The sequence below is a fragment of the Drosophila busckii genome, chromosome 3R (genome assembly GCF_011750605.1).
Source record: "Drosophila busckii strain San Diego stock center, stock number 13000-0081.31 chromosome 3R, ASM1175060v1, whole genome shotgun sequence".
NCBI lineage: Eukaryota > Metazoa > Arthropoda > Insecta > Diptera > Drosophilidae > Drosophila > Drosophila busckii.
The window spans coordinates 14,941,847-14,953,358 of record NC_046607.1 but is presented as its reverse complement, the minus strand read 5'-3'; the positions used below and the strand labels follow the sequence as shown (position 1 = coordinate 14,953,358).

Here is an 11,512-nt window from a genome sequence, read left to right as displayed (position 1 = left end):
ATATAAAAGCCTTCGTTTGTGTGAGCTTTCACAAGTTGCCGAGAGTTTTTTGTGTTGTCAAGAAGAAAAGCAGACGTGAGAATTTATTAAAATGGCATCTTTCATTGGCAAGAAGTACAAACTGGAAAAGTCCGAGAACTTCGATGAGTACATGAAGGAACTGGGTGAGTCAGGATTTAATAACCGGGTTTATAAAATTCGTTGCTTTAAAAACACGTGTCCCAGAAGTTGTGCAACGAGTTGGAAAAGAAGAGCAAAACTCACTTTTGCCAAAAAGCAAACGAGAAAAAAATGCTGCAAGCTGGCCGGCCGGCATTTTTTGCAGATGTGTGAGAATAGGAATGAAAATCAATAGGGAGGAGAAGAATGAATAAACGTGTTTTATTGCAAAAATTATGAAAGCACCGTTAGTTGCTGCTGATCCACTTTCGCCCACAATTAAAGTGCAAAGCGCATAAAAGTAATAAACATAAACGAGAGCTTATCGGGTGGCGCAGGTATAATAAACTTAAAAACTAATTAAATTTAATTGAAGTTGTACTTTGGTCTGCGCTAAATTTTGGTTTACTTTGCCGTTTTACAAGTACATATAAATGCTGTATGTGTGTGTGTACATATGAATTGGTAATTGTTCCATTTGTAGTGCCCGCTATTTTGTAAAACTGTAAATTTGATTGTGGACTTTAATTCTGAACTTTGCTATGGCAAATCACGAAAAAAATGCATGTGCATTTGAGAATATGCGTGGTGGGCGTACAGTCAGGCACCAAATCTAAAGTAACATCAGCCTCGGAAGTCTAGACGTACTCGCAGAATTTTTGCAATTTGATTCGCTTAATTCTGACGTGTGGTATACATTTATTATTTATTATTTGCGGTTTATATCAAATACGTACACAGTTCTCTTGTAGTGTCAGCTTTCAGTTGAGATATTGTGGTTAGATTTTTAAGGAAATATTTACACATGCATAGGATGTAATAAATCGGGCACCAACTGTAAATGCAACTAGTGCTAAATGTATATGTATGCGTAATCGATTGAAACTCATGTGCTTTACACCATTTCAAAGTTGCAAAAATGATAAATATTCTAGCCATATATAATATTGATAATAAACTTTTGGGGCGATGGCAAAATTTGCACCTTACACCTTATCTACTATATACTATTTATACTTGTACATAAAAGTTGTGGACTATAATCGACTGGAAATAAAAAAGGCGTGTTAATCTATTCAAAATGAAATTAAATTTGTATGGCAGACAGCTGAATGGATTCACAAAGTCAATGTAGTTTTTAGCTGGGAACATATCGAACCATAAGCACTTGTCGTCTGGCCGTCCATGAGCATTATAGTGAGACTTAAATTGAACATAATTGATTTGTCTGTTTGTTTGATGGATATTTAGCGAGGTGACGAGGTTATATATATTTCATGTAGACATGTGTATATATATATAGAGCGAGATAAGGCAAGCTTGCTTGCATTTGCTGTCTCGATCCGTTTGCTATATTTAGGCGCAGCAATTGATAAGTTACGGAGGCTGGCCCGCATTGTTAACCTTGAGCGCGACTTTTGACTGGGACTGGTACTGGTAGCGGGACCGTTCTCAATGGTCTGTGAAACTTAACTTTGTCGGGAACTTCATAATTCAGCTTTATTATTTCAATTAAATACAATCTGACATGCATTGTGTGCAGGTCTCTTCAACTTTGACTGGCTAATTCAATTAGTTGGCTGCACACCCAAATCTGCACTCATCTTAACGACATGCATATATACATATCTTATAATTTAAATTGTGCTATATATATGTATTTATTAATTTTACAGGCGTTGGCATGGTGATGCGCAAAATGGGCAACTCAGTTAGCCCCACCGTGGAGGTGACCCAGGATGGTGATACATATACCATGACCACAACATCCACATTCAAGACCTCGGCGATTAGCTTCAAGCTGGGCGAGGAGTTCGATGAGGAGACTCAGGATGGCCGCAAGGTCAAGAGCATCATCAGTCTGGATGGCAACAAGCTGACGCAGGAGCAGAAAGGCGACAAGCCCTCGACCATTGTGCGCGAATTCTCCGACAGCGAGCTCATTACTGTAAGTTCTATATAAATAACATAAATTTGCATAAATTAAGACACTCATTTTTTTTATTGCAGACCCTTACTATTGGCAACGTGAAGTGCGTGCGCACCTACAAGGCTGTCTGAACATTCTTGGATGGGGACCAAACTCAGTGACTGAATTCTAAAACTGTCTAAACTATATATTTGCATTAACTATATACAACTAAAGCCCCTTTCTCCCAATGTTTCTATTGTTATTGATTAACAGTAATTAACGGAACTGCACCTTATTGTTTAATTATAAACACACATGCGAATGATATAATGCATGTAACATGACATATTAACTATTTCAAAATGAATTTGAATAAAGGCGTATATTATTTGCTTTAAAATTGCAACTGCTGTAAATATTTATACATATGTACATATAGGTAGAATCAATACTATATACATGCTGCTTGTTGATACCGAAGCTTATGGCCTGCAAGCGTATCAATTTACTTGCAACGCAATCTCGGCTTTTCTTGAGGAGTGCTAAAATAAACAAAGCGATAGCGGCTATCTTTAATGTGTGGATTATTGAATGCACTACAGAGTTACAAGTACTTAAAACTACTCTACTGTATTTATAAGAATTTTTGCGAAATTTTGCAGCAATTGCAGCCCATGGTAACAGCTGTCAGCTGTGCCGCCCACGCATTTCCTGTAGTCAAACGATGGCGTGTACTTTCGCTCACACACACACACAGGTTGAAGTAAATATAAACAGCTTATGCTTATGTGGGTGGACTGAACCTGGAGCATGCGCAGAGCAGCTGCTAAAGGTTCAGCAGTTGGCAACATTTTGACGAATACTATTGTGTGGGTTCAGTTATCATTTGCTATTTGCCGGTTCGAGATATTTAGACTCATGCACGTTTGTTAAATAAATACACATCAATTGGTTAGTTTATGGCAACTAAATGATAAAAATTTGATAGCTGCGCTGCAAAAGGATATCGTATCGTAAATTAAATGCTGCGTGTCTATAAACAATAAGTGTTTTAGTGTGCTGGGTGGGCGGATGTTCGGTTGTATTGCATATTGTGTAATCGCAGTTTATAAAAAATTCAACTATGAAAAGTGCTGCATACTTTGTGGCTGTTACTGCGTCACAGTTCAATTTGAAATGAAAAAAAAAAAAACAGCTACTATATTCGTATTGCCTTTAACTAAGCGAGCGCGTAAGCTTTCCAGCTACAAAAGCTTTGACAAAGCTTTGCCATGCCAAGCAAACGGGTTTTGCTGTCAGAGATCTTTGCATAAATATATTTTTTCTTTCTGCTGCGTCGTCATAAAAGTTCAAAACCCGGTGCTATCACGCCATCGCCGTTACTTGTAAGCGCTCTCTTGTGCTCTCAGCCGCACTCTTTGCTGATCTTATGCGAGAGCGCAACAGTCTGTCTGGTTTGCTGCTTGTTTACAATGCTTATTTGAGTTTTTGTAGCTTTCTCTGCGATTGGAAATTGGAATTTTTGTTTTTTTGTTGTTCAAGCCAGTTCAAATTCTGCCCTAGCCGCGATCGTGCTGCAGACGCACTGCCTCTAATCAGCTCGTTTAAAGCAACCAAAGAAATATTCAAGTGCTTTAGTGACTGCATTTGTTTAGCTTAATTAAGTGAGTAGTGCAAATATTAGCAACAAGCAGCAACTGTAATGAATTTTTGTTGTAACTGATTAGCGACAAATTGATTGAGAGAGCGAGTGTGTGTGTGCGTGCACTGGAATAATTATTACAAACTTTTGTTTATCTACGCTGCAATCGAAGCGTATTGTGCTCAAACATTTTCTAAATTTATAACATTTCAAAAATGTATACACACGCACATATATTATATGCTAACAATTCTTATTGATATCTGTCAATCTGCAAAACAATTATATAATCGAGTTTAATAAATATGTATGCCTGGATTCGACAATTCAATTTGAATGCTGATTAAGCTTTCATTCGGTTGCTGCTAATGAAGTTAACTAAAATGTAGACATAGCCACTATCATACGATCAGAAGTAATCGCACATATGAAGATGTTCCGTTTGTCTAGCCTTATAATATATAACGAGGCATAGTTTTTGCTTGAACTTTGCTTTGAAGGGTGAACAACGGTTCGGCGATAAAAATTTTTTGTTGTCGCAAAACAAACACTTAGCATTTTTAGATTAGCAACAAACCTAACCAACATACACTGCCTCTTTTGTAAAATTAATGGCATTTAAACAAATGTACACTCGAGTCTCGTTATGCATTCCAGAACTTGCATAAGCTTCAATTAAGGTTATAATTTGTATGCGGCGACACAGACTTTGAGAAGAGTAAAGAAATCAATTGAAACTTTTGGAATAGCCACAGGCACATGTTGTCTATTTTTAAGCACAACACCACCCACTGCATTGCTTGATACTAAAATTAGAAATGAATCTCCATAGCTTGCATTATGGATCGTCAAAGTCTTGCCACATTCGTGAGCCCATTCAAATGCCGTCCCTGGATGGCGAATAGCGGAGCTGCTGCGCCCAGTGGTGGCGGCAAGGGCTTGAAGGGCATCGTGGCTGGCGGCATCACCGGCGGCATTGAAATCTGCATAACATATCCCACCGAATACGTAAAGACACAGCTGCAGCTGGACGAGAAGGGCGCCAATAAGCGCTACAATGGCATTGCCGATTGTGTTAAGAAGACAGTGCAGCAGCGCGGATTCTTCGGTCTTTATCGTGGCTTGAGTGTTCTGCTCTACGGCAGCATACCAAAGTCAGCAGCCAGGTGAGTTGCTCTCATAGCATTTATATGGCTTCAGCCCTAATGCCTTTGATTTGCTTGTAGATTTGGCGCTTTTGAGTATCTGCGTGGACACGCTGTGGATTCCAAAGGTCAGCTCAGCACTTCTGGCAAGCTGCTCTGTGGTCTGGGCGCGGGTGTCTGCGAAGCTATTCTGGCTGTCACGCCCATGGAGACGATTAAAGTCAAATTCATCAACGATCAGCGTAGTGCGAATCCCAAATTCAAGGGCTTTGCTCATGGTGTTGGCTGCATTGTCAAATCCGAAGGCATCAGTGGCGTCTATAAGGGATTAACAGCAACAATACTGAAGCAGGGCTCCAATCAGGCCATACGCTTCTTTGTGCTTGAATCACTAAAGGATTTGTACAAGGTTTGGTTTGCAGTAACTCTAAAATGAATAAAAAATTATATTTAATGCATATTTTTAGGGCGATGATCATAACAAACCTGTGCCCAAGCTGCTGGTCGGCGCATTTGGCGCTGTTGCTGGTGCCGCTTCAGTGTTTGGCAACACGCCATTGGATGTGGTCAAGACGCGCATGCAGGGCCTAGAGGCAGCCAAGTACAAGAACACTGCGGATTGTGCTTTGCAAATAATGCGCAACGAGGGCTTGGGTGCCTTCTATAAGGGCACAGTCCCACGATTGGGACGCGTGTGTCTGGATGTGGCCATTACATTCATGATCTACGACTCGTTTATGGATTTGTTCAACAAGGTGTGGAAGTAGGAATAGTAGATAGTGCAACGATAGTGTTACTTAGTTACCGTTACAGTGTGCATGTTACTTTGATATAATTTTTACCTAGTCAACTGTTGCAATAGTTGATAACTGTATACAAATGACCATTAATTCCATGCAGGCATTTTATTGTTACGCCTATTGCGTATCACGAATTTTTTGTAGTGTATTTGAAATCAACGAAAAGCCAATTTAAATTGTATATAATAAATGCATTTGCTTGTGTTAGAACCGATAAATGAGAAATGAAATTATACAAATATGAAAATTATAAGAAACGAATTTTCTTTGGGGCTGTGCACTGTACACATTTAAACTATTGTGAAAGTTTATTTTAGAAACATTCATGTGACATTCAAAGCTCAGCTAAGAAAAATAAATGCGACAAACATGTTTAAAATAGTGGACTCTGCATATAGCAGATCTAAGGGCTTGAAGGGCATTGTGGCTGGCGGCATCACCGGCGGCATTGAAATCTGCATAACATATCCCACCGAATACGTAAAGACACAACTGCAGCTGGACGAGAAGGGCGCCAATAAGCGCTATAACGGCATAGCCGATTGTGTCAAGAAGACAGTGCAGGAGCGCGGATTCTTCGGTCTCTATCGTGGCTTGAGTGTTCTGATCTACGGCAGCATACCTAAGTCAGCAACCAGGTGAGGAGTTGCTCATAGCATTTATATGGCTCTTTATGCGTAATGCATTTGGCTTCCTTGTAGATTCGGCGCTTTTGAGTATTTTCGTGGACTCGCTGTGGATTCCAAAGGTCAGCTCAGCACTTCTGGCAAGCTGCTCTGTGGTCTGGGCGCAGGTGTCTGCGAAGCTATTCTGGCTGTCACGCCCATGGAAACGATCAAAGTCAAATTCATCAACGATCAGCGTAGTGCGAATCCCAAATTCAAGGGCTTTGTACATGGTGTTGCCGCCATTGTCAAATCCGAAGGCATCAGTGGCATTTATAAGGGCTTAACAGCAACAATAATGAAGCAGGGCTCCAATCAGGCCATACGCTTCTTTGTGATGGAGTCACTGAAGGATTTATACAAGGTTTGCATTGCAGTAACTCTAAAATTAATAAAAAATTATTTATAATATTTAAGTTTAGGGCGATGATCATAACAAACCTGTGCCCAAGCTGCTGGTAGGCGCATTTGGTGCTGTTGCTGGTGCCGCTTCAGTGTTTGGCAATACGCCGCTGGATGTGGTCAAGACGCGCATGCAGGGCCTAGAGGCAGCCAAGTACAAGAACACTGCGGATTGTGCTTTGCAAATAATGCACAACGAGGGCTTGGGTGCCTTCTATAAGGGTACAGTGCCAAGATTGGGACGAGTGTGCCTGGATGTGGGCATTACATTCATGATCTACGACTCATTTATGGATTTGTTCAACAAGGTGTGGAAATAGGAATAGTAGATACTTAGTTACCGTTATTTTGTATTTTAAATCAACGAAAAGCCAATTTAAATTGTTTATAATAAATACATTTGCTTGTATTAGCAACGATAAATGTGAAATGAAACTATACAAATATGAAAATTATAAGCAATTTTCTTTGGGGCTGTCTGCAATAAAAACACAGATGTTGAAGTAACTTCTCTCAGTTGCATTTCACAATATGAATTTCATATAATGCTTTTGACAATTTGCTTAAGATTGTAACTAGTAGATAATAGAGTAAATTAGCTTGCACCATTGATTAAGTTTAGAGGCTAGAACAATACTAAACAGCTAGCGTATCACGTTGAGTGGTATTGTGGCATTTTTGCTGCTTAAAATACGCGCCAGCGTATCGTCCAGTGGCGAAGTTAGCTCCTGCCATATGCATTTGCCAATTAGTGAGATTTCCTCCAGCGCAGGCCTAAAGGCAACGAGCACGTTTAGGCAGAGTCCATCGGAGTCATCATTGCCGGCATGCTCGACGCTAAGCAGACCATGCGGTCGATGCTGCGGCAGCTCTGCGCCAAAGATTTCAATCATAAATTTACGCAGAGTCGAATGCAAGCTGCGATTCGGATGCAGCTCCACAGTGGGAAAGTGATGGGCGTTCTTCTCGCTGATGAGTATGTTCATCGAGTTTGTCGTACGCTTGCGTGCCACAGCCAAGACGCGCAGATAGTTTCGTATATGTGGGTGGCGCGTGGGCAGAATATTGCTGTGCCAGATTGTAGCTGCGTTTGTGGCTTTCTGTTGCTGTTGTTGATGATGCTGCCGTCCGATGTCTATGATGTTCAGTATGTCACTGCAGCGCAGCGGCACCTCTTTGGGATTGCGCAACCAGAGCGCTTGTATGGACTCGGCATCCGCATCGGCTGGCGTTTTAAGACTGCCGCCAGTAATGCGGCCAGTTAGCACAAAGCGAAACCACGAACCACCGGCTGTTTCCACGGCCAGCAGCGTTGTTATCTCTGCATTCAGACCAGTCTCTTCGAACAGCTCACGCACAGCGGCCTCAGTTATAGACTCGCCGCGCTCCATGCGACCCGCGGGCAAATACCACTTGCCTGGAAGAATATAACAAGCCATTTAGCAATTGCAATTGAGCGCAAGAATCTATGTCACTTACCTGCACAGCTCGCCTTTGCCTCCTCGATCATAAGCAGCTCGTCGTTTTCATTAAACATTACACAGGCCACAATGTAGGTGACACTCTTGCCCACTTTGGGCACGAAATCCGATGCCGATGATGGCTGCACACCTTGTGCCTCCGCCGTGGCATTCTGCTCTTTGAGCGAAAAATCACAAAGTTCTGTAGTTATATCGCCCAGACCCTTGGCGTCCAAGATGCAGCGCACTTTCTCCTCAATTGAAGTCATCTTCTTCACATAGAACGTAGCAACTTGACTAAGCAATATATGTGTGCTCTCGTCTAATGCACTTAACCTATTGTGAAAGTTTATTTTAGAAACATTGTGTGACATTCAGAGCTCAGTTTATAAAGTTATGTACGTACGTTTAGCTTCAAATTCCTTTGCGTTTGCCCAGCAAATGATTCAATGCGACAAACATGCTTAAATTATTGGACTATGCATATAGTAGCTTTATGCAAATTTTTTTTTTTTATTACTACTTTTTTTGTTTTCTTTTTGCGTTAGCGCGAGAGTAACGAAACGAGCTCAGGTGTGGGCAAGATGTGACTGTCTTTGCTCCATTGTCGTTGTTGCTGCGGCATATAAAACGCCAAGAAGGCAATCAACTAGTTGTTGTTGTCGCTCAAATAACATACACAGGTGCTTAGTAGTCTGCTAACGACGCAGTCGCGGCTGTGGCCAGCTTGTATTTGGCCTGTTTATTTCTATTGATATGGCATTAGATTCAAAAAAACACACAAGCATTCAGTTAAACTTGGCGGTTTCCAACGTGCTTACACCCTTTCACTAGCAAGCGTTGTCACAAACATATGTAAACAAACAAATGCAAACTTAAAAATTGCACAACACTAACTTCTACAGTCAGATTTGATGTGCATCAATTGAATTGTTATGTTTTTCTGATCAATAATAAATATATCAAGATTTGTTCTTTACTCACTGTTACATACTTTTGTTTAGCTTTAAGCTACTTTCTGCAATTCAAAGTGTATGCAAAGCCGCAAGACTGGTTTTACACCAGTCGGAGAAAGTATATGGGACTGGTTTGCATCCTCCACAATATTAATTTAGTAGGATGCGATTTATTTATAAACTTTAATATAGGTGCATATCTCTGAAACTGCAGAGAATGTCTTAAAACAGGCACAAAGTTTTTTATTGTTAAACCACAATTGTTATTATTCTTCTTGCCACTCAACATGAAAACAGCTGTGACGGTTAACGCTCTGTTATGGCAATGTTGACTCTCTGTTAGTGTATGCAGAGATGCCAACTTAGCGCTTTCCCGTCAAATATAGCTTTTAAAGCCTACTTCAGCGACGATTAGCTGAAATTATAGATTTAAGAAATATGCATATTACTGTTAAGTTGTGTTGCCACCTTTTCCATTTATTTCTACGTTGGGCAGCACTTTTGAATGCGCGCTAATTTAAAAATGCAATATGTAATGATTAGCATGAAAACGTGTGCTAATGAATTAATAGACTCGTAATTTTCCGCATAATCATTCAATCGACTTTACAAAATCTCTGAAATAACAAACAACTGTATTAAGCAGATTATGTAGCCAATGTCTACACTAAATTGTTGTTAGGCATTTAATGGGCGGCTGCAAAATCAATATGTGAAGACATCATTGAGACGCCAATTGACCAAATTGATTTAAAGTAGCCACAAGCGATGGACTTAAAAGCTTTGTGTATTAAGCTAGCTTTAAGCTTTTATGACTTTTCTCCCCTGCTGTGCAACAATAAACTAATCCTGTTGTTAGCAATTGGCATTACCAATCAGTCAATATGAGTTTAAATTTAGCTGACAAACAAGGAAAAGGCGGTGAGTATGCCACCCTCCAATAGATAAATGCAATTTAAGTAGATAATACGAATACAGTGCACACACACGTGGACAAACATATACACACACTTGATCTCAAAACACATATACAAGCGAACAAATTTGCTGAGTGGGTGTGTGTGCATGTGTGTGGGCAAAGAAAGCGTCTCTGATTGCTGGCAATAAAATTTGAATGCGGAAATTTCATTGTTTACCCAAATCGATCATCATTAACAGCAGTTTGCCGTTTGCCATTTGCAAGTGCGAATGGCTCGAATCCATGGCGTGTACTTAACGAACATATACCAGCTGGTCTAAGGGGACGCGGGCTGGGGGATTGAGGCTGGGGTTGTAAGCTGGGAGGAATTTTGTAGGCAATTCAATTTCTGGGGTAAATGCTTAATGCGTTATTAGCTTGCAGGCTGTGTTATCCTTGAGAAATCTTGCTTATGCTCTTAAGAAGCCACAGCTCAAACATATGTACGTCAGTGTGTGTGTGCGTGTATGCTATGCGTATATGTTATGTACGTGTGTGTGTGTGCGTGTGGCTGTGCTTGTTGGTATATGACTTTGTCATTACATTGTTAATTTGTTTTAGTTGTTTTTTAATTTCCTTGGAGAGTCGCAAACTCCGTAGATGCGTGCTTGTTCATGTGTATGATGATGTCTGTGTGTGTGTGTGTGTGTGTGTGCGCGTATTTTGACGTATATATACGCTGATGTGTGTGCATGTGTGTGTTTGCCGCTAATGTACTGAGAGTGGGCTTGGGTAATAACGGCTAAAGTAAAATTGCTGAATAAAGTGGCGAATGTTGTGCGTATATGTCTGTTTGCGCGACTGAGGAATGCGTTGCGAATGTGCGATGCGATGACAAGCAGAAGCGAAAACACAAAACGTTCATTTCCCACAAGCAACATTATTCGTTCAAAACCCGTAAATTTTCAGAAAAACGAACAGCAGCCAGGAGCAGGAGCAGCGCAAGCAAGACAAGAAGCTGCTGCTGCTAAACACGAGCATAATGTTTAAAATGTTTATTATGTGTATATCTGTATTAGTGTGAGTGACGCGTAGTCTACCCACCAAACAGACCAGACACACACACAAACTCACGCCTATATAGCTGTATTACATAGCAACACATACGTTTTTGCTCGCTTGTGTGTGTGTTTGTGTTTTGGCGACATTGACGCCGGATGTGAAACAAGTAGTCGAAATAACCCGCAATAAGCTTTTGTCACGATTAACAAGGCTTACGCAAATGTATGTTTGTCAGCTTGTGTGTGTGTGTTTGTGTGTGTGTGCCTTAGCATAATTACAAGCCAAGTTGACGTTGGTCTGACTACGAGTGTGTGGGTGTGAGTGTGAGTGTGAGTGCGTGTGTCTTTGCCATATTTTAGATTAATGATGGCGTCAACTGGAATTAGGCAAATGAAGAAATCGACATCGACA

General features: G+C 40.7%; 3 protein-coding genes across 6 annotated transcripts; 2 read left to right on the top strand and 1 right to left on the bottom strand.

The window, feature by feature from the left end:
• The first annotated feature begins 27 nt into the window (after positions 1-27).
• LOC108601663 (probable fatty acid-binding protein) lies at positions 28-2,471 on the top strand. Its single transcript, XM_017989564.1, has 3 exons — positions 28-164; positions 1,836-2,107; positions 2,170-2,471. Exons 1-3 carry the CDS (start codon positions 92-94, stop codon positions 2,218-2,220), a joined length of 396 nt encoding a protein of 131 aa, XP_017845053.1. The 5' UTR covers positions 28-91; the 3' UTR covers positions 2,221-2,471.
• Positions 2,472-3,597: 1,126 nt separating this feature from the next.
• On the top strand, positions 3,598-7,132 carry LOC108604090 (putative tricarboxylate transport protein, mitochondrial). Of its 4 annotated transcripts, none has more exons than XM_017993371.1 (5): positions 3,598-3,735; positions 4,546-4,694; positions 6,112-6,296; positions 6,360-6,687; positions 6,746-7,132. In XM_017993371.1, the coding sequence occupies exons 2-5, from the start codon at positions 4,554-4,556 to the stop codon at positions 7,043-7,045; spliced, it is 954 nt and encodes a 317-aa protein (XP_017848860.1). In that variant the 5' UTR covers positions 3,598-3,735; positions 4,546-4,553; the 3' UTR covers positions 7,046-7,132. The 4 variants fall into 4 exon arrangements, with proteins under 4 accessions (XP_017848860.1, XP_017848861.1, XP_017848858.1 ...); XM_017993372.2 differs by having other exon boundaries at positions 3,602-3,735; positions 6,741-6,869; XM_017993369.2 differs by lacking the exons at positions 6,112-6,296; positions 6,360-6,687; positions 6,746-7,132 and adding exons at positions 4,940-5,267; positions 5,326-5,901 and having other exon boundaries at positions 3,620-3,735; positions 4,546-4,879.
• Positions 7,133-7,214: 82 nt separating this feature from the next.
• Positions 7,215-9,421, bottom strand: LOC108604089 (8-oxo-dGDP phosphatase NUDT18). The gene is made up of 4 exons (XM_017993368.1): positions 9,180-9,421; positions 8,592-8,933; positions 8,205-8,521; positions 7,215-8,142 (listed from the first exon to the last, which is right to left on the bottom strand). Exons 3-4 carry the CDS (start codon positions 8,452-8,454, stop codon positions 7,370-7,372), a joined length of 1,023 nt encoding a protein of 340 aa, XP_017848857.1. The 5' UTR covers positions 8,455-8,521; positions 8,592-8,933; positions 9,180-9,421; the 3' UTR covers positions 7,215-7,369.
• Between the last annotated feature and the right edge of the window lie 2,091 nt (positions 9,422-11,512).

Coding starts and splice junctions, on each gene's coding strand:
- LOC108604090 (XM_017993371.1), top strand. CDS start 4,554: ATGGATCGTCAAAGTCTTGCCACATTCGTGAGCCCATTCAAATGCCGT. Junction 4,695..6,111: donor GCATCACCGGCGGCATTGAA/ATCTGCATAACA, acceptor GGCGGCATTGAA/ATCTGCATAACATATCCCAC. Junction 6,688..6,745: donor CACTGAAGGATTTATACAAG/GTTTGCATTGCA, acceptor ATTTAAGTTTAG/GGCGATGATCATAACAAACC.
- LOC108604089 (XM_017993368.1), bottom strand. CDS start 8,454: ATGACTTCAATTGAGGAGAAAGTGCGCTGCATCTTGGACGCCAAGGGT. Junction 8,143..8,204: donor GGCAAAGGCGAGCTGTGCAG/GTAAGTGACATA, acceptor ATATTCTTCCAG/GCAAGTGGTATTTGCCCGCG.
- LOC108601663 (XM_017989564.1), top strand. CDS start 92: ATGGCATCTTTCATTGGCAAGAAGTACAAACTGGAAAAGTCCGAGAAC. Junction 165..1,835: donor TGAGTACATGAAGGAACTGG/GTGAGTCAGGAT, acceptor TTAATTTTACAG/GCGTTGGCATGGTGATGCGC. Junction 2,108..2,169: donor CCGACAGCGAGCTCATTACT/GTAAGTTCTATA, acceptor TTTTTATTGCAG/ACCCTTACTATTGGCAACGT.